Source organism: Hesperophylax consimilis, chromosome 7 (genome assembly GCF_061612785.1).
Source record: "Hesperophylax consimilis isolate HC1 chromosome 7, BYU_Hcon_1.0, whole genome shotgun sequence".
Lineage (NCBI taxonomy): Eukaryota > Metazoa > Arthropoda > Insecta > Trichoptera > Limnephilidae > Hesperophylax > Hesperophylax consimilis.
Genome location: NC_142842.1, coordinates 1,873,111 through 1,896,536, shown reverse-complemented (window position 1 = coordinate 1,896,536; position 23,426 = coordinate 1,873,111). Strand labels below are relative to the sequence as shown.

The 23,426-nt window shown below is 35.1% G+C and overlaps 1 protein-coding gene across 2 annotated transcripts in view; it reads left to right on the top strand.

Moving 5' to 3' along the window:
- Positions 1–23,426, top strand: part of LOC149422130 (TOM1-like protein 2) — a 43,232-nt gene that overhangs the window by 9,096 nt on the left and 10,710 nt on the right. For both annotated transcript variants that reach the window (XM_089633107.1, XM_089633106.1), the window contains exons 3-10: positions 8,120–8,227; positions 9,068–9,163; positions 9,652–9,798; positions 11,682–11,828; positions 14,272–14,476; positions 15,687–15,758; positions 15,872–15,977; positions 19,089–19,179. In XM_089633107.1, coding sequence (XP_089489233.1) covers positions 8,120–8,227; positions 9,068–9,163; positions 9,652–9,798; positions 11,682–11,828; positions 14,272–14,476; positions 15,687–15,758; positions 15,872–15,977; positions 19,089–19,179 — 972 coding nt within the window. The remainder of the gene's footprint in view (positions 1–8,119; positions 8,228–9,067; positions 9,164–9,651; positions 9,799–11,681; positions 11,829–14,271; positions 14,477–15,686; positions 15,759–15,871; positions 15,978–19,088; positions 19,180–23,426) is intronic.

Sequence of the window (23,426 nt, the reverse complement as noted above, 5' to 3'; positions counted from 1 at the left end):
AGGGACGGCATCTTGGGACGTCACTGGAAGGCGTGAAGGAGTGAAGGCGTGAAGAGGCGATCGCGGCTCGAAGGACCATGTACGGGACGGCACTGTAGTCGCCGGCCGCACAGACGATATAGCGGGAGTGGCCGGCTGGCCGCTTCGACGCCTTGGAAGGGAAGGTCGGGAAAAAGTAGGGAGAATGTTGAAAAAATGGAAAAAATGGGGAAAAATATGGGGAAAAGGAAAAATGGGGGAAAATGTGGTAAAAATGGGGAAAATTAGGATAGGGAAAATTGGGGAAAAAATGTGGGAAAAGTGGGGATAAATATAGGGAAAAGGGAGAAATGGGGAAAATGTGGGAGAAAGGTATAAGGCAGGGGGAAGGAAGGTAGGGGGGAACCTGCGCCCTGACTAGGGACGCTTCGACTATTGTGAAAGTTTCTTCTTGATGAACACCAGGGAGCCGGAAGAAATAAGAAGGCCAGGTTGAAGTGAAGGTCCAGGGCAGAAGAGGCTTGAAGGCAGTCAGGGCAGTCCAGGAGAGGTGTTGATCGTTCGATGGTTGCTGGCTCTCTCCCGAATTGCACAAGTTGTCCGCCTTTTAAAGGACCAACGGGCCTAGCTCTCCCTTTGTTAGCGACAAATTCCGAGAATTATTTTTGGGTTCCCGGAATTTGTCACAGGAGAGAGCGCCGTTGTTGCGTAACTTGGAAGGGGACGATTTTGACTAGGTCCTGACTGTTCTTCAAACCACTTTGCCCGTGTCATTTTTATTCAATTATATTTTGTGAGTTTGCACATATTACAGAGAGAAAATATTTTTTACAAGGCAGCTTTGCACAATATTTAATTTGTGCAAATTTACATATTAAAGAGAGAAAACATATATTTAAAGGGGAAGCTTTGCACAATATTCAATTTTGTGCAAACGGCAAGTTTTGTAAAGGAAACTGCGTTTGCACAATTTCAAATTTCATGCAAATCTTCCATGTTTTGTACAGATGATAGGTATTTAATTTATAAGAGGGTGTTGGGGGGTCAAGCCTTTATTTTTTGTCTATAATGATGACTGCTTGACCCCGTGGTTTTATTTATTAATCAGCAGATAAGATTTATAGTTTTACACAAGTGCAGATAAGATTACAGATTTTTATAGAGAGAATTTTGTTGCCTAAATTCGAATATGCGCAGAGGTGAGTTTGTAAAGGAACTGCCTCTGCGTAAATTCAGATTTATCAAAATCAATTTAAGTCGGTGGAGGCACGTCCGGTACAATTGTGATCTAACATAGATTTTCTTTTAAGTAATCCGACTGGTTCTTGGGACACGTCTGCAGAAGGCAATGCAGTTAAATAGGTTAATGTGAGGAAATGCGCTGGGTTAAGTGCCAACGGTTCCAATGGATCAGAACTCATTTGAGACCGAGGACGAAAGTTTAATAAAGCTTCAATCTGAGCTAAGATAGTGGACAATTCTTCGTAGATAAGGAGCTGCTCTCCTATTACTCGGTATAAGTGTGTTTTCACACTTCGGACATTGGCTTCCCAACTACCACCGAAATGAGGGGCACTAGGTGGGTTTAATTTCCAGTGGACTCGATGTTCTGATAGGGTATGTGAAAATGCGTCTTTAAATTGTTCAGAACTCAGTAAATGATACAAATCATCTAAATATGATTTGGCACCGATGAAAGCAATTCCATTATCCGAATATAATGTACTGCAAGGTCTTCGTCGTAAAATAAAACGTTTAAAGGCGTTTAGAAAGCAATCTGTGCTGAGATCAGAAACAAGTTCAATATGCACGGCTTTAGTGACGGGACATATGAATAAACCCATGTAAGCCTTTAAGCGACGAGTTCCTCTTTGTTGATTCATTGTGATTGCGATGGATGCTGCATGGTCTACGCCCGTATGTAAAAATGATTTTGATTGTTTCACCCGGCACTCAGGCAAGTCTCCCATAATCGGAAAATTGGCTTTTGGGTTGGTTTTGAAGCAGGTGTTGCACAGGTGTACACGTTTTCTAATCAAGTTCCTAGCGGAAAGTATCCAATATTTTTGACGTAGCAAAGATATTAAAAGCTGTGGTCCAGCATATAGATATTTCTCATGGTGATAATCGATGAGGATGGTCGTGACGTGTTCCTTACTTGGCAACAAGATCGGATGTTGAGAATTGTAGTTCTGATCAGAATTTTTCAATCTGCTTCCAACACGAATAAGAATAATGTCTAAAAATAGTCTTAATTTTCTTAATGCAGGGGCTAAGTAACATTGCTTTTGTAAATTCTTTAGGTCATTCTCAAATTGAACTACTTGTACATCACATAGTATGGCCCTCTCAGCAACTTCTAAATGATTTGATGTTATTTTGAGTTTTTTACGATGAGATACGATGAGTTGCGTTGCGTTTCGTTGCGTTGCGTTGCGTTTCATTGCGTTACGTTGCGGTGCGCTGCCATGCGATGTGATGCGATGCGATGCGTTGCTTTGCGTTGCGTTGCGGTGCGATATGATGCGTGTTGATGCGATGCGATGCGGTGCGATGTGATGCTTGTTGATGCGAAGCGATGCGATGCGGTGCGATGTGATTAATGTTGATGCGATGCGATGCGATACGGTGCGATGTGATGCGTGTTGATGCGATGCGATGCGGTGCGATGTGATGCTTGTTGATGCGAAGCGATGCGATGCGGTGCGATGTGATTAATGTTGATGCGATGCGATGCGATGCGGTGCGATGTGATGCATGTTGTTGCGATGCGATGCGACGCGGTGCGATGTGATCCTTTTTCTAGTATCAAAAGATGACGTAAAGCTACTTGATAAGATTCTCCTTGCATTTCTGGAGGATCCTTAAATGGGATGTTAACTATACATCTACCTGACGGATCTCTGATGGTAGATTGAACATAAATTGCATCATGGACATTTTTTTCCGGTGATTGTGATTCACACTCTGTGACCTTTTCCAATTGACAGAATTTTGCAATAAGTTCTTCAACCGATGGTTCTGTCGTTGTGCAAAATGAGTTCCCAAGTGAATGAGAACTTTCGATGGTAGGTGCATTTCCTATTATTATATATCCTAAACTTGTCTCAATGGCACTTGGTAATAACCGTGTGCCTTTTACCTTACCGGGTAATATTATTTGGCCAAATAAATTGGCTCCGATGATTGCATCTATGACCCCTGGGGTGTGGAATTCGTCATCGGCAAGTGGTAATTCATTTAAATAAGATAAAGCGTTTAGATTTAGCGATGATGCTGGCAGCTGAGTTGTGATGCGATCTACGACCAAAGGTCGAATGGAGAAAGATACTTTATTGTTGTAACGAGACTCAAACCTCAAATTAGTGACTCCTTTAACGCGTTGAGCAACATCCCCTATTCCTCTAATCGTGGCGTGATTGCGATTTGGGAATAAATGTAAGCCAAGGCGTTGGCAACATTCCGTTGTAATGAAATCGTTTTGCGATGCGCTATCGATTAGGACACGTATTTTCTGATAATTATTCCTAAAATCAAGAACATTAATGGATGCGGTCCCTAATAGTATGGTTTGATTCGGAGAAAAAACGTCTGCATCTCCATTATTCAGAGTGCACAATGTGACATTATCGGATAGATTTTCAGATTCACGCTCGGAATTTTCCGCTAAATCTTGCTCATTAGAGTGAGAAGAGTCGGATTCTGTTGTATTAAAATGTAATAGAGAGTGATGATTTTGATTACAATATTTGCATCGGTGTTCCGATTTACATTTATTAGCAAAGTGCATTTTACTAAGACAATTTCTGCATAGATTTTGTTTTTGAGCAATTTCAAATCTATTCTTAGGAGATGCTTTTAAAAATGTTGGGCATTTATAAATTGATGTATGATCTGATAGGTTACATACAGCGCACTCGTATTGTTTTATTTTGATGTTTGTTACTGTAATTTTATGAGTCATTTTAACTAAAGTCAATGAAACTGTAATTTTATGAGTCATTTTAATAATTCCTAATTTGGTATCATTGATCTAAATTGTGAGATTGTTATCTCCTCTGTGTCAATGTGACCTTTAATGGTTTGTACCGCTTTACAATGCCAAATATGTAAATTCTTTAAATGGGTACCACCGTACACTTTTATGTTCTTTGCAGAATGTGGGCGATGAAGTATTTTTTCATGTAGGCGACACACCGAGCCTAAAACAATTTTAGAAGAAAATCATTTTCCAGTACTTACTCAAAAATATTATAATATTAATACATTGAATAATCAATAATAATTATTAATACATAAAATCCTAAAACTAATTCAATTCACAGAAATACCTTACTTCTATGTTACCTGTTTGCACCTGTACCTACATCATTAGCTTATATCTGACAACAAGGGCAAAACCCAAAACATGTATTTTTTAAATGTAAGTATATGTATATATGTCATTAAGTCGTTATAGGCCTTAGTGGAAAGTCACTAGATATAAGTCTTAGATGTAAGTCAGTAGTTATGAGCCTTAGTCGTAAGTTACTATAAGTATGTATACATAGATATAAATCTTAGATGTAAGTCATTAGTTATTATGAATCCTAGTTGTAAGCCAGCTATATTTATTATTCAATACATATTTGTACAGCGCCCTTGAGGTGAATTTTCACAATAACGACGCTATATAAATCAGCCAAAATTGTCCAAAGAAGCGAAGCTACCAGTCCACCGTGGAGTGCTGGTACCTACCCTGATGTATGGCAGTGAGGCATGGAACCGGCAGAGGATAGATGAGAGTAGACTGAATACTGTAGAAATGAGATCCCTGAGGCATATGTGTACAAAGGAGAATGCTAATCTAAGTGTAATGAGTAAGATTAAGAAAGGGACGCATAGATAGTTTGGCCGTGTAAAGCGAATGAGCGAAGAAAGGAGTCTAAGGTGAATATATGATGCAAATGTGAATGGTAGCGGAAGTCGAAAACGCCTGAGAAAGACATGGCACAATCACGTGAATCAGATACTTGAGTCTGGCATGTATGAGATAATGTATGAATGTAAATGAGGCAAGGAGTGTGTGCCAAGATCGAGTTGTTTGGCAGTCTGTCCTCTCTGCCTACCCGTTCGGAGAAACGGCGCGATGGTTAGTTAGTTAAAATGAAAGCATTAAATAAGTCGTATCTTTTTTGCCTCCAATAGATAAAGAAATATATGCTTCTGACTATTATTATATGAAATGTACAAATTGATTAGCAAATAGACACCTGACATTGAACTGCTATTATAGCGTTATGGTGGTTGTCTCACTCCACTGATAAAAGAGACATTCAGTGTTAAAAATAGTTCATGCATAAATATATTTAACGTCAATGTCATTTGTTATCAAGCTTATTTTTTAGGTGTATTTCCACTGTTTATTATTTTTATTTTTACTGTTAAATGAAAAATATATTTTTTTAAGTGGACCTGACCCTAGGCCAGGCCAACTAACTAACCATCATGATTTTTAAGCAGAGAGTACAGACCGCCAAACAACTCGGACTTGGCACACACTCCTTGCCTCATTTACATTCATTCATCGTCTCATACATACTCTTCTATTATTCTAACTATTGACATGGTCTGACTGAAGTATCTGGTTCACTTGATCATGCCATGATGGACGTCCCCGACGTCTTCTACCATTCACATTTGCGTCATATATTCTCCTTACACTCCTTTCTTCGTTCATTCGCTCTACATGCCCAAACCATCTTTGCGTCCCTTTGAGCTTCCCATCTGGGCGTCCCCTGGCGACGAGCTAGGCAAAGCTGGTAGGACTACTAACGGGACACTGCCACCCCAGGAGACTGAAGAGAGAGGATGAGACCAACTTATGGGAACAAGCTTCAGCAACCTGGGAGGACACAATGTGGAACCAGGAGACTTAGCCAAATATCCAATAACAGGGTGGCCACAGACCTGGAAAACCGGGAAAACCGGGAATTATCAGGGAATTTTACCGAACCGGGAATTATCAGGGAAATGTCAGGGAATTTTAAAATATTCTTAAAATATCAGGGAATTCCAAAAATAAAACGAAATTCGTTATTTACGATTTGTGAAGTCCCAAAGTTGTGTTGTATTACTTTTACTTGCGGCGTGTGTAACAAAAGATATGCCGACAAAGACAAACTAGATAAGTAGGTATTTTTTATTATTATTTTCGTAAATAGCCCTTGCAACAATCATGTCGTAAACCACCCGCCTTGGTTTTTACCCTATACTATGTAGGTGCGAAATCTGTAAAGAAAAAGCTAGCAAAGTTACAACAAAGTGTCAAAAGGGTCGGACACCCAGTACGGTCGTAATAAAATTTAAAGATCATCATTATCAACATTTTTACAAATCTTCTTCAAATCCGGGTGGTATTTTAGCTGTAAATTCGTATTAATACCAATTATTTCTTTATTTTCGCGGCCGATTACCGTAGCGGCGGGCCCTTTAAATTCAGATATTCGCAATAAATTCGTAAAAATGCTATATTTTTACGCGTAAATCGAGATTTCGCTGCCGATTTCGGTCGCGGCCTTCCCTTTAAATTGAGATATTCGTAAAAATACGATATATTTCCGCGTAAATCGAGATTTCGCGGTAATTTTCCGTCGCAGCCGGCCCATTATTTCAAATATCTGAATTTAAATTCGTAAAAATACGATTTTCCGCGTTAAACGAGAATTCGCGGCCGGCTCTTAAAATTTCGATTCGAAAAAAATTCGCAAAAATACGATATATTTCCGTGTAAATCGAGAATGCGCGGCCTATTTCCGTCGCGGCCGACCCTTTAAATTAAGATATTTGATGTAAATTCGAAAAAACATGAAATATTTCTGCGTAAATCGAATTTTATCGGCAGTTTTTCGTCGCGATCAGCCTTTTAAGTTCAGATATTTGAAGTAAATTCGTAAAAATATGTCATATTTCGGCGTGAATCGAAATTTTTCGGCCGATTTCCGTAGCGCCGTATTTTTTAACTCGGATATTCGAAGTAAAGTTAGTAAAAATACGATATATTTCCGCGTAAATTGAAATTTCGCGTCAGATTTCCGTCGCGGCGGGCCCTTTAAAATTCAGATATTCGAAATAAATTCGTAAAAATACGATATATTTACGCGTAAATCGAGATTTCGCGGCCGATTTCCGTCGCAGCGGGCCATTTAAATTCAAATATTCGAAATAAATTCGTAAATATACGATACATTTACGCGTAAATCGAAATTTCGCGGCCGAGTTTCGTCGCGGCCGACCCTTTAAATACAGATATTTGGTGTAAACTCGTAAAACTACGACACATATCCGCGTAAAACGTATTTTCTCGGCCCTTCAAACTCGGACATTCGAAATAAATTTGAAAAAATACAACATTCCAGTGTAAATCGATTCAGATTTACAAAATAATAATACTAATTAGGACGATGTATAACCACGTAAAAATACATTTTTCTGCTTTTTACCGCCACGGCTGACTTTTAGATTCAGATTTACGAAATATTATGATTTATTTTCGCAAAAATCTAATTTTTTCGAATTTCACCAACAAATATTCGCGCGCGGACAAAAATAAATTTTGAATTACGAATTAACGAATTTCGAATTAAAAAAATTTTTGTATGAAAAAATTTTTCTGCGGAAATTTTTTTGGCGAAAATTTCGAATTACGCGTTTTTGGGATTATCGGGGTTCTACTGTACTTACTTTTGTTTGGTCTTTTCATTTGTACACAAATTGTCTTCAGGCGAAATATCATAAATTTGTAATAAGTGTATTTTGTTTTGAATAGATCATTGTGGTGCAAGGAAATAATAAATGCTTTAGATGACGGAATTCCCTTTATTTATGTATCTGTAAATCGTGTTTCAAAAATAAAATTTTGAACGATATGTCCTTATACCAAATAAAACATATCAGGGAAAAATATAGAAACTGCCCTGGAAAACCTGGAATTATCAGGGAATTTTGAAATCCTTTTTTTGTGGCCACCCTGAATAATTAACTCTATCAAATGGACCGGGTCACTGTCAGAGGAAAGAAGTGTAAAGTTAGCTGCCTCCTTATGGACAGGGAAACTTCAATCAGTCTCGTTTAATGATCGAATACTTTATTTGTTTTATAGATAAAGCTGATTGGCCCCAAGAACGATCCTCCGACTGCTGTCCAAGAGAAGGTGCTCAGCCTCATCCAGTGCTGGGCCGATGCCTTCCAACAACAGGCTGACCTTTCCGTAAGAAAACTTCACCTTTTCAATCAAAACTTCTTTACCCAATATTATTTGTAACTCTCCACTTGGAAGGGCCGCATCTCTTCATCTTGCTTGCTTACTCGTGTATCGATTATCCAATATCTTTTAATTGTCAAATTTAATATATTAAAAAAAACCATTCAAAACCACCTTATGGATTTGGGTAAGGCCTTTCATCCAAAGGGATACGTAAGTACTGAAATGACGAGACCCGTGTCACCACCAATCATAGTTGATTTCTCGAAATGTCAAAGCCAGAATGCTTTCATCATCTCACTCACAATCAAACAGTTGTTGTAATTGTCATTTTTATATCCTGTCATTCTTTGCTGACTGTTTTGTTCCTAGCAAAGAACAAAATCACAAGCTTGTTACAAAATGACGCCATATTTAAAGTCTCTGCAACGTGACTGCGGACAATTCGCCTGGCTGGTCATGGGAGACTGGCTTCTTCAACGACTTTACAAGATATTGACAATGTTTGCCTGTGTTTACGAACCTACCACCATACATCAGTATGGTGATAGTCGCCAAGATACTTGAGTCGTTGAGTATCGGATACTTGCGTATCCCCGTGGAAGAAAGGCCTAATTATTTTTATACAAATTTACATTAAAAAGTTAATTCAATTAATTAATTTTATATTATATAATGGCAGTCTCTCAAATAGTGTTATCATATCACCAGTCAAAACTTATTGAAAATTGAGGGCATTAATAATCTATCAAATAGTGTATTATTAACTGATAGAGATTGCTTTTATTTTCCCATGCAAACTACTAAAAATAATAATAGTATTAATAATGTATTTTCCATTTCCAGGGTGTGGTGACAATGTACCAAGAGTTGCGCACCAAAGGAGTACAGTTCCCAATGACAGATCTGGACACAATGGCCCCTATCTTCACTCCACAGAGGGTAATAATCTAATTTAAATATTGTTTCTAATGTGGAAATGAGCTACCGGCATTTGTCTTTCCTCCTTCATTTAATCCGGGCCTATCTTTAAACTATCGCTATGATAAGCTTAAACAAAATCACGGTATTTCAAGGTCACCCCCACTATGAAAGGTGATTTTGATCATCATGTTTTGTTTTTGACTCCAAACAAATAATATAAGTACATTTAAAAAATATATGTTTTGACAGTTTAACATGTGTAATAAATATGACATAAAATTTTCCCACAAATGTCTTTTTATAAAAAAGTACTTAAGTTGAAAATTGATCAGTCACCTCATTTTACGGTACCTACCTAATTGAATATTTTTTTTATCTGCGCCAGTACATACTTCTATTATTAATATAATTTTTTTCTTGATTCCAAATTTGTGTTTATATTTTGTAGGCATTTATTTTTGATTCCTAACCATAATTTGATATTAACCATGGTATGTGTATTTCAGAGCGTGCCAGAAGACATGGTGGACGGAGTGGGAGTGGTGGGAGTGGGGGGTGGTGTGGGGGCAGGAGACGCAGTTAGCGCCTCCCCCCAGCGCGCCCCCGTCTCCCCGCAGCCCCGTCAGGCCAGGGAAACACCGCCTGGATCTGTTGTAAGTGCAAAACATTATTTATTGCTTAATAAAGTCACCATAAGACGCTGTTTACATTGAGATTCTTCTAGCGCAATTTAAAAATTACATTATTATTTTGTACGGAATCTGAGAGAAGTTTACTGTTCACAGTGGGTCGCTAAGCTTTAATAAATTATTTTATTTACAGTTATAACAATTATTGTATAGGACAATAATTACTGCAGAATGATCAAGAAAAATCACGAAATCTAATTTAACTTATCAATATTAACTTCAAAAAATTAAACCAATTTACACATTTCAAATATTGAATTGAAATAATTTTATGGTAAATAAATATTTTTGGTAGGTACCCACTTTACCGCTTGTCTGAATTCTTGACACAATCAGTTTCAGTTTTGAAAATGACACATAAATTCAAAACAAATTCGAGTTCATTAAACCAGAGTTACAATCACAGACTAACTAAACCGACATTAGTATTATTGGTAATTTATGTCTGAATTACTAACGCACATTAAAAAGCATGGATGTTAACATTGGAATTTCTCTCTTAAGCTCTTTGTCTACTTAAAAACTCAATAGATCCGTAACTAATGTGTGGCTGTATGTACTGCAAATGTTAATATTATCTTTCTTTTATTTTACTTATACTTCAAACCACAGACAGAGAGTAACAAAAAAAAATACTAAGAATAAATACCAGCCGTCCAATATCGGTGTGTACAGTCAAATAATGTGTAAAAATAAAACAACAGGTAGGTATGTAAAACAGTCCTGGGAACTGTCGTTAAATATATTGCCACTGCAGTGGATATTATGTAGTTGACACATTATAAATAAAAAAAAATTCACGATGTTACTAATATTATACTGAATTAAATTATCAAAAATTATGCCTAATATACTAAAAATTCGTCATTTCACCATAAGAGCTGACAGGTTTGGCCTCAGTTGAAATCCAATCATTTATTCCAAACTCCAACGTCTCCTGTTGAACTTGTTGCAGTGTCGGCACTCTGGGGAATACCTACGTCCAGGTAGTCCCAAGTCGGTAACCCAGTAATTTCCATGGGTCAGCATATTAGACATTGATTTCTTGGTTCAATGAATTCGGTTCTGTGTCTCGTGTAGGGTGCGTGCACCGATGCTCGTTTTTTGACCTCCATGGAGTTAAATTGTCCAATCTTTTAACTGTTAAATAATTAATCATTAAAGACAATATTAGCGACTCTCAAATGAAAATTTGAAAAAGATTCGATAGCATCTAGGAATTGAACCCAGTACCTCAACCTTGCCGGGGCTTTCAGGGAAAAAGTCAATAGATGTCGCACATTTAAATAAAAATGGGTGTATTTATCCAAGAGACTATCTAGATTACATTTAGTTTGTGAAGAATCTTGCAATCAATCATACATAAAGATACCAGCCAATAAAAATATGCACATAGAAAATTAAGATAGTTGGTAGTTCTTAGTCGAAGTATGATTCAGTTAAATATGACCGAAGGGGATAGGATCGACTTAGCTCAGTGGTAAAGCAAAGCCCTGGCAAGGCTGAGGTCCTGGGTTCAATTCCTAGATGCGAACAAATCTTTTTCTAATTTTTTTGTTTCAAATTTTCGTTTGTAGAGTCGCTAATATAGTCTTAAATGACATTACAATTTGTGGTTTTATTCATTAGGTTATTCCAAAAATAAATTGTTAATTGATTGGTCCAAAGCTTCAGGATCTCATCCGGCATTTCTGATTTAAAAGTTCTTCATCATTGCTGAAACAACATTTTCCTCTTATTGTGACGATAATAAAAGGAATTTAAAGCAGGTTATTTGTAATCTGTAACTTTTGTCTTATGATTAAAATGAAACAAGTGTTCTTATAATTTTTGTGTTATCTCTTCAGGTCCACCTGGCCCCGAGTCAGCTCAACAAGCTGCACAGCGACCTGGCTGTGGTGCAGGGCAACATGGCCGTCATGGGTGACATGCTTAACGAGATGACCTCTTCCCAGGGCTCGGAGCACCACTCCAGCGACCTGGAGCTGTTGCAGGTCATTATATCATCAATTTAGGCATTTTACCCCACGTCTTCAAGATATATTGGAACATTGGAGGTTGCCTACCACTTTTCCGCAGCGATCTAAGGAAATAGATAGCTTCCTCATAGCGGCACGAGTTGTGAGTCTCGGTTTACTTTCATCACCACCATCTTTGTTAATACAGGCCGTACTGTAGAAATGAACTGACAGTTAAAGAGACCTGTTTTCGGACTTTTGCACTACATTTTAAAGCAGATTACGTGAGTTACACAGTGACAGATTGAGATTTTTGTTTTTGCTTTGATTGAAAAAATTAAAGTATTAATGTTTTTGTAGTCGGAAACATTAAATATTTTTAATTCATTTCACCTGTAAAATTAGAAAATAGTTATAATTAAATGAACTATTTTTTTCTATTATATTTGCAATATTTTCCAGAGTGGTAGATGCTTTCAGTATCGCCCAGGTGAACGACCACCTTTAAAAATTCAGATTGTAATATGTAGACCTCATAACAGATATAATAATACCTAGTGAACTCTTTATAAAAAATTAATTATTATCAACTCTTTTTCAAAGCAATAAAAAAAATAAAAATAAAAGAGTCTTGTCGGTGATCGTATCTGAATAGCCATAATAATTTAAAAACCAAGTTAACAATCATAGACCTATATCCCTGTTGAGCGCTATCTCAAAAATTATTGAAAAAATCTTTAAAAATAGATTAAGTAATTACATAGAGAACAGAAAACTTTTAAGCAAAAATCAGTTCGGCTTTCGATCGGGGAGAGGTACGGACGACGCCATAGCACAACTCACAGAACATATTTCTAATAATATAGATCGTGGAAAGAAAAACATCGCAATATTCTTAGACCCAGCCAAGGCTTTTGACACAATTTCTCACAAAATACTCCTCAAAAGCCTACAAAATATTGGAATTGTAGGTATGCCATACGAATGGCTAAAGAGTTACCTAGCAGGTAGAAGCCAGCAACTCAAAACTGGTAAAACTTTGAGTAACTCACTAGGCACTAACTTTGATGTACCACAAGGAAGCACATTGGGACCCCTTTTATTTATAATCTATATCAATGAGTTGTGCGAGCTACCGATCGGTGGTAAAATTATTACATTCGCAGACGATACGGTAGCTATCTTTGAAGGAGATGACTGGACTGACACACACAAACTTGCTGAAAGTGGAATTAATGTGATAAAACAATGGCTCAACAAAAATCTACTAACACTGAACACTTCTAAAACCAAATACATGAGATTCAGCTCAACCATAAAGGGACAACCTAGTACAACACACACAATAAAAACACATAATCATGACTGTAACTCCTATAATACTGAACCTAACTGCAATTGTGAAGATCTTGAATGTGTGAAAAACATCAAGTACCTAGGTGTTATAATAGATAATCATCTTAAGTGGAATTATCACATTGACAATCTTACAACTAGGGTAAGAAAACGTACTCATATTTTCTTTGCAGTGCGAAACATAATTAGACAAGTAGATCTAAGAAAAATATATTTCGGACTGTGCAACCCCCTCTTAATGTATGGTTGCATTGGCTGGGGAGCATCAGGAAGATCAATTCTAGATCCGCTTATGAAGGCCCAGAAATCAATAATTAAAGTCATAATGCGCAAACCATATAGGTTCTCTAGCGATGAGCTCTTTAAACAATTTAATGTACTTGATGTTCGTCAAAACTATAAAAAAAAAGTTATTATCCATGTACATAAAAATGTAGACAATATTAATAAAATTGACCATAAACACATCACAAGAAGCCACACCAGAAATGACCTTATGATCCCAACGAGCAATACGGCAAAGTACCAAAAGACACACACATACTTGAGACCTAAATTGTACAGCAAAATCCCCCCTGAATTAAACATAAAAACTTGTAATATTTCATACATAGGCCCAATAATAACAAAATGGTTGATTGGACTGGGCAGAGGAGAATGTGAAAAAATGTTAAAAAACGTCACGTAATAAATAGACATAGACTAATCACACACTATATATATCTTCCATTATTCTAATTATTGCTCATACAAAATTGAAACATACACAACAGCTCAAGTTCTACTCTAACATAAGATTGTAACGATTAAACATCACAAATTAAAACATTAATGAGATATATTATAGACATAGACAAATCACACACTTACTTTCACATATTTTTTGGTTTCTTGGAACGGGCAATTTGCCTAGTTAGGAACCAATAATTTCGACTTGATAAGGTACAATATCGATAATCACAAAATATTTTAATTATATCTTGTATCATATTGTACTGTGTGTAAATTTAAATGAATAAATAAATAAATAAAAATAAAAATTAGGTACTTACCTATATACATGCGAGTGAATTTTTGTAAAAAATACCCTCTCCTGTTATATGAAACGACTCTGAATTTTCAGGAGCTGCACGCCACCCTGCAAGCCATGCAGGCGCGCCTGGTGGAGCTGATTGGCAAGATCTCCGACGACAACCTGACGGGCGAGCTGCTACGCGTCAACGACGAGCTCAACTCCCTCATGCTGCGTCACCAGCGTTTCTCCAAGAATCGCGCCGCCACACCTTCTGCCGTGCTAGCCGCTGCCATCGGAGCGCCACCTGCGCAAGGTAGAGCCACAGTAGCTTAACAGTTAGTCTAAGTTGACCAGTCATCCAGAAAATTGATTCATCAAGACTGAAAACATACCTCAAATTAATTTTGTATTCCTCAAAATACTGGTTAGTTTAGTTGGGTGGTACAAACTTGAGTTCCCGCCTGCGATAGTTCGTGCTATGAGACTTAGATGGCTCTAGTGTAAAAAGATCATAAATCATAGAGGTTACAGGTTATCCGACAATTATGTCGGTAGTATACAGGGTGTCCGGGAACTACCTTAAATCCTTAGGTTTTCGAAAAAAGTTATTTTATCTTTTTTACTTGTACTATCACTTATAATCACCCCCCGAAGTTAGCACACTACCCCTGGACACACAGTTAGGATTGCCTCTCCATGGGTACCGAGGTATGGGGAGCCGTGAGGTTTCAAAAAACAGAGATTTTGAGAATATAATGTAGAGAATGTTGGCTTCCAGGCCGTCCTACACACTCCTTCCTGATTGTAAGAGATTTTAGTCCAACTAAAAGACGGGTGATTTGTTGTAAAGGAGTTTTTATTATCAAGAACCATATTGATTCACAAAATCACCCCAGCATCGCGTTTTCTATATCTGCTTATAATGAAGATAGCAAAAGGAATTAAAATATTGTCAGCATATTTATTTTTATTTTTAACAACTTTTATCTCCAAAGGCTTTCTCTTTTCTCCTGTGTTTGAATCTATTATTTGGGAGAACCTCACCAAAAAATTCATACTTTCGAATATTAATGCGGAAATATATAAGCTGCTTGCCGTGGTTTAAAGCCAATGAATGAATCCACCTATAATTTTAAGTTTTATAAATTTACAAAAATCTACCGATTTATAAAAATTCTGTATGTTAGTTACCAAAATTGACCTAACTTGTACTTTATGTATCTATTATATGGTCTACTAGACTAGTCACTGACATTAAAAAATGCTATTTTTAACATGTAAACAATGCTCAAACTTTAGAAAACAATTAAAAATAACGTCTACATGCAGACTTCACGGTACAAAACAATATCTGGAATATTCGATGAGACGAACATTAGTGACATCTTTTGGTTAAGTTAAAGGAAAAAGCTTTATCCAAAACTTTATACCTCGATCCAAAGCAGTTTCTCTGTCTTTACTATTCCTTACCAGATTTATCACTTTTTTATTTGATTTATAAACACATTTATTTTTGTTTTCAGTGGCTAAACCCAGTGATGATTCTCTCATAGATCTTCTCAGTGATCAACCTCCACTCAACATGGCCGCCTTAAGTGAGTGACAATATATATTTATTTAAATTTCTACCCTTTTTTTAACATTATTTTCACCATATCTCGCGTTTCTCTCGCTGTTTAGTTAATATTTTTATGTTTTTTGTTTGTAGGTATCGGTGAACTCCAGCCAATAAAGCCTACTACCAAATCTGATAAGGATGAGTTTGACATGTTTGCCCAGTCTAGAAATCTCACCTATGAATCCACTAAAAATGGGTAGGTTTGTGGTTAAAAAAATATCAAATGAATGAAAAAAATGTTACTTATTATTATTTTTACAGAATTCAATAATTACTTTAGTCGACAAAATTTTGGTTTTTATACCGAGTGGCAATCATTAGAACTAATTTAATTTTTACTTCAAGTGACAATCCTAGGAACTAATTTTATTCTTGCACCAAGTGTCAATCCTAGGAACTAATTTTATTCTTGCATCAAATGTCCATTCTTTTTTTATAGTATATTTTATTTAGTTATAAAATTTTATATCTAGTACATATATACCTATTCTAAAACCACTATAATAATATTCCGTTAGCTACGAACTAATATTTGGATTTCACAACATTGCGACATATAACACACGAAAAGCAAGACTTTTAGCTTCCATAACATTCATTTACTGGGAGTTTATTGAACATTTTAACCACTCGGAACATTAGAACGTCAAAAGACGTAAATATGATAATAGCGGTCAAGACATTAGTACGTCTTTTCACGTAAACGCGCGAGATTTTACAAAAATCGATTTATTTCCATCACTAGTATACGGATTGCCATGATTTAAAAAACAGAGTATCGATAATGAATAACGCTACGCGTCTGCATTCAAGAATATCTATGGAATGTAGAGGTGTATTATCTGAGTCGATTGAATCTGTCATCTTGTTCGTTCATAATTTATTGCGTTTTTAAATAATTTATTAAAAATATTTTAGTTTGGACGGTTAATATTTTGAGGTGACTAATAGTTTTTAATTATATTTCTTCAATATATAAAGTGTTATTTCTTTATGATACTCAGAAAAAAGTACATTTTTCACAGCTTTGAAATAATGGTCAGCGATTTTTACATATTTTTGACGTTTTGAGAAAATGTATATTTAGACACGCAAATATTTACGTATAACAAAACAATACGATAGTGAATTTCATAATCTTTCCAAAACATTTTTTAGAATGAGGCTAAAAAACGTGAGTTATGAAGCTTTTAACAAAACTCGTGAATAACACAAAAATTTTCGCGTTTTGACAGTTCGCAAAGGAACACAAAGTAAATAAAAGTCCTTTTCTGAGAGGTTAAAACCTTTATAATAAATATTGTTTTGTGTTGCCGATAAATTTGTTTTAAGAAGCCTGAAATCGTTGCAGCTTCTCATGGGATAACCATGGACTGTACCTTTGATACTAACACTTTTTAACACGTAATCTGGTAACTTTTTTTAAAAAACTTGTATGTAAAAAATACTAAGGTGTTATAGACTAAAAGTTGCCACACACTTAGAAGATTGAGTTGGCGTTGTACTGTTTTTATCCTAGTACAGTAGAACCCCGTTAATTCGAACCCCGATAATTCGAAAAAACGCGTAATTCGAAATTTTCACCAAAAAAATTTCCGCAGAAAATTTTTTTCTTACAAAATTTTTTTAAACTCGAAATTCGTTAGTTCGTAATTCGAAATTTATTTTTGTCCGCGCACGAAAATTTGTTCGTATAATTCGAAAAAATTTGATTTTTGCGAAAATAAATCATAATATTTCGTAAATCTGAATCTAAAAGTCAGCCGTGGCGGAAAAACGCCGAAAAATGTATTTTTACGTGATTATACCTAATTAGTATTTTTATTTTGTAAATCTGAATCGATTTACACTGGAATGTCGTACTTTTTCAAATTTATTTCGAATATCTGAGTTTGGAGTGCCGAGAAAATACGTTTTACGCGGAAATATGTCGTAGTTTTACGAGTTTACACCAAATATCTGAATTTAAAGGGTCAGCCGCGACGAAACTTGGCTGCGAAATTTCGATTTACGCGTAAATGTATCGTATATTTACGAATTTATTTCGAATATTTGAATTTAAATGGCCCGCTGCGACGGAAATCGGCAGCGAAATCTCGATTTATGCGGAAATATATCGTATTTTTACGAATATCTCAATTTAAAGGGTAGGCCGCGACGGAAATCGGCCGCGAAATCTCGATTTACGCGTAAATATATCGTATTTTTACGAATTTATTTTGAATATCTGAATTTTAAAGGGCCCGCCGCGACGGAAATCGGACGCGAAATTTCAATTTACGGGGAAATATATCGTATTTTTACTAAATTTACTTCGAATATCCGAGTTAAAAAATACGGCGCGACGGAAATATATCGTATTTTTTGGAATTTATTTCAAATATCTGAATTTAAAGAGCCGGCTGCGACGGAATACGGCCGCGAATTCTCGTTTTACGCGGAAATATATCGTATTTATACGAATTTAAATTCATATATTTGAAATAAAGGGCCGGCCGCGACGCAAAATTACCGCGAAATCTCGATTTACGCGGAAGTATATCGTATTTTTACGAATTTAAATTCATATATTTGAAATAAAGGGCCGGCCGTGAGGGAAAATTACCGCGAAACCTTGATTTACGCGGAAATATATCGTATTTTTACGAATACCTCAATTTAAAGGGTAGGCCGCGACCGAAATCGGCAGCGAAATCTCGATTTACGCGTAAATATATAGCATTTTTACGAATTTATTGCGAATATCTGAATTTAAAGGGCCCGCCGCTACAGTAATCGGCCGCGAAAATAAAGAAATAATTGGTATTAATACGAATTTACAACTAAAATACCACCCGGATTTGAAGAGGCGGCCGAGAAAAACGATTTTCGGCGTATTTTTTTTTCATAAAATTTCGAATTACGTGGGAATTCGTTAATTCGAAATTTGATTTTCGATGTCCCGTGGATTTCGAATTAACGAGGTTCTACTGTATATCTGCTACAGCACAATATATAGACCTCATTCCTCTGTTCTGAATTATTTCCATTCTTTTAAGTTGTGTCTTATTGCTCAGAAAAATTACTCTTGTTCAGTAATTCAGGTGAGATACTGCAGTGGTGTTGTAGACCAATTTCCTAGTTTTAAGGTCTAATTTTCCCTTTATCGAAGATAACTTTTAATGAAATGAATGTTTTAAAATGTATGTAATTCTATTAACCAATTTTATTCTTACATTAGAATTTGTTTGCAGGATTTATAAGTGGTAGGCTTCAGTTGCTTTACAGTGTTCTTAATACAAATGAGGTGATTTGGTTCTCTTTCCAGGAGTAGTTACGTAGACAACACGGATCACGGCCAAGCGAACTTAGGTTTAGCAGCGCTCGCCCAATCTCGGCCCACCGCCGGCCAACCACAAGTAAACTGACATTTTAATTCACTCAATTCACATTTTTAATTTATCAGCCATAAATTTATTAGTATTGTCTGGAATGCCTCCATTTTGTTGTACGCTTCAAATGTTCTTTCATTGGCTGTCGTCATGTTGGTGTCCATTTTATTTAAATGTTTTGGGATCAAATTTTAAGATTAAATTAAACCATTACTTTGAAACCACTGTTTTTATTTAATGATAACAAAAACTAGGTTTAATAGTTATTATGTAACCTATTTAACCTAATTTTTGTTTCATCACTTTATATCACTTTTTGGAGGTGTGTTGAATTGTCATTTTGATGACATACCCGGTCACCATTTCTAATACTCTTTTGCTATAAATTGTATTTGATTTAAATAATAATTCTATGTATTTGTAAAAAAAAAATATTAATACATAAATACTTAAAGAAATTTTTAATTCATGCTTAAAAAATTGGATTGGTTTTTACAGGGACCAGTTTGATACAAAGTATTTGTTTAATTTATTCTAATAGTGGAAGCCACAATTTAACTGCTTTTACGATGACTTGGTTTTTATTTGTGATGAGTATTTGTTGATTTTTTATTAAGCTTTTGGTTTCACAGGTTTTCTTCTGAACAATCTTTCACAGCGTAGACTGATTTTTTTTTTCCCCTTTACAGGTTTCTAGGATTCGTGACTTTATTAAATGTATTTTTATTATTGTAGAAACTTAAAAGATTATGAAACATCATAATTTTGTTTTTTTTCCTCACAGGGTGTCTGATGCTTGCTCCCAAATATATGATAACTAACTAACTAACCATCACGCCGTTTCCCACAAGGGTAGGCAGAGAGGACGGACTGCCAAACAACTCGGTCTTGGCACACACTACTTACCTCATTCACATTCATCCATACTCTTCTATTATTCTGACCCTTGACATGGCCAGACTCAAGTATTTGATTCTCTTGATCGTGCCGTGTCTTCCTCGGGCGTCTTTCTTAATCTTACTCATTACGCTTACATCAGCCTTGCATTCTTTGTGGATCTCCACATTTCTTATACATTGTTTTACCACACATACGCCTCGGGGATCTCATTTCTATAGCGTTCAGTCTAGTTTTTTCCTTCCTCTGCCAGTTCCATGCCTCACTGCCATACATCAGGGTAGGTACCAGCACTCCATTACAGACTGTTAGCTTCACTTCTTTGGACAATTATTTGTTAGCGCCAACCAGAGGCGGCCCGTTACTGAAATTGCCAGCAGTGCACATTACTTTTGAAATTTTCAGTGTCGCCCAAACCTCCAACGGTGTTGGACGCGAGTGAGCGCCGTAAGCGGTAAATAAATAAAATAACACCTTCAATCCAAGACAAATTATATAAATACATAAATTTACGGAAAATATATTTTTAACCTGGAAAAATGGAGGAAGCGGTTGATCCGCATGCCTTCATAACAAAGGCGAAACAAAACATAAGTGACCTACATACAATCATAGAAGAAAATAAACTTACCAAAGAAACCAAATCAAAAATGATGAAAGAAATAAATAACATCATGGAAATGATATCGCACATGGCAATAGAATTAGCTAAATTACAAGAAAAGTGTGATATTCAAGAAAAAAACCAAGCACAAAAATACCCATTTTCATACTCTTCTGCAGTAAAAAACTTAATATCACAAACGCAAGAAAAACGATTTCCTATAATAATTAAAAGCTTAAAAGAAGAAGACACTGAAAAAATAAAAGAGAAAATACAAAAGATTAAAATTTCACAGTTGGGAATTCGAGTATGCGAAATTAAAAAAACAAAAAAAAACCTTATAATAACATGCCCAGAAAAAGAAGACGCAAAAAAATTTAAAGATAAGATAAATGAAGTCGACAAAACCATAATAGCGGAGGTACTTCTGAAAACGGATCCATGCGTAATATTCAAAGGTCTTGACAAAGACTATACCGAAAAAGAATTCTTAGAAGACATCATTGAACAAAACAACGACATCAAAATGATATGTGAAAAATACCAAGACAAAGAAATATTACAAGTTAAGGCCATCATTACAAACAAAAAAACTAACAACAAAAACTTAATACTACAAACAAATCCCGAAATGAGACTACATCTTATTAATAAAAAAAAAATTCATCTAGGATTCATGAGAATCTATGTAGAAGACTGCAGTCCTCTTACCCAATGTTTCCACTGTCAAAGATTTGGACACACAGCACAAAAATGCTACAATAGAATGAATAAACCAACATGCAAGCACTGTTCAGAAGATCATCCCATCTCCGAGTGTAAATCCCTGGAACTGCCACCCAAATGCGCTAACTGCAACTCAGCTAACAAGAAGAAAGAAATAAACTCCTTGAACAGTAAAATGAATGAAGTAGACCACCGAACAAACAGCGAAACATGTAAGTTCCGATCTTACATGCTTAAATTAGCCAAAGAAAGAATTAACTACGACATTGAATAAAAATCTCATAAATAATTTTGTAAAATACAACCGAAAATGCATTAAATGGATGATTTCTCAAATAACGAATTAGAGTTAAATATTAAAATTCAAGAATATGAATGTATATGTACCGATTCGTGTAACAAAATTATTTCTAAAAACATCAATGATATAATTATTATGCACATAAACATCCGTAGCGCTCAAAAAAATTTAGATGAATTAATTCTAAAAATAAATAATTTAATTAAAAAACCGGACTTTATAGTGTTATCCGAAACATTTACAAACGATGAGTCACCGTCTTATCACTTACCTGAGTACAACTATATTTCTACCAAATTAGACATCAATAAAAATTCGGGAATAATAATATTTGCAAGCAATAAATTTAGTATTGTTAACATAATAGAACATCCAATACACTTAGTAAACTGCATCGAAGTACATTTCAAACTCGGCAAATCAATATACCATCTAATAGCTATCTATAGAACGCATGGCTCGAATATTATTACATTTATTAATGACCTCAAATACATATTATTAAAATTAAAAAATAAACTTTGCTTCGTCGTAGGAGATTTTAACGTTAATATTAATGAAAAAATAGAAAATAATAACAAAAATGAATACATCAATTGTATGACTGAACAAAATTTTATATCTTGCATAAATAAAAATACTAGGGAAATAAAAGAACATACTCCATCTTGTTTAGACCACATTTGGACAAATGTAAACATCAAAGATCTTCACAAAATAAAATCAATTGTTTGGAAAACTAACATAACTGATCATCACTCATGCTTACTTCTGTATAATAATAATATTAAACATAAAAAACATAATTTAATAACCAAAAAATCAACAATAGATATGACTATTCTCTCTGAAAAATTAAAAAAGGAGAGTTGGAATAATGTTTTAAACAGTGATGATACTGAAATTTGTTCGACTAACTTCGAAAATATTATGTCACAACACATTAAAAATTCGACAACTGAGATAACAACACACATAAAATCAAAATTAAGATGTTTAAAGCCTTGGATTACCAAAGGGCTTATTATATCTATCAGAAATAAAGAAAAACTTTACAAAATAACTTTAAAAAATCCCCAAGATGAAAAAGCATATATTTTCTATAAAAAATATAAAAATAAATTAACATCTTATATTAAAAAAAGTAAGGAAGAGTATTTTAAAAATAAAATATTATCTTCAGAAAATAACCATAAACAAATGTGGAAAACTGTTAATTTCGCCATAGAAAATACAAAAAAAACACAAAACATTAAGTACATTGAACATGATAAAAAAATTATAGATGCCAATATACAGCCTAAACAATGTGCAAACATACTTAATTCCTTCTTTGCAAATGTTGGGAAAAATCTTGCGAAAAATATCCATAAGCCTTCAAACCAAGAAAACCATAAAAATAAAAATATACAGAAACATAATATACTTTCAATGTTTGAAACAACAACAGAATGTGAAATCTCGAAAATAATAGAAAATATGAAAGGAGGTTCGTCTCCCGGTTTTGATTCTATTACGACACAAATGTTAAAAACTATGAAACCTCACATAATAAAACCTATCACTCATTTAATAAACTTAAGTTTAACAAATGGAATTTTTCCAATGAACTACAAAACCACAATAATCTCACCTATTTACAAATCTGGAGATCCACATCAAGCAACGAACTATCGCCCAATATGTCTAATTTCTAATATAGGAAAGATCTTTGAAAAAATAGTAAAAAAACAATTGGTAAATTTT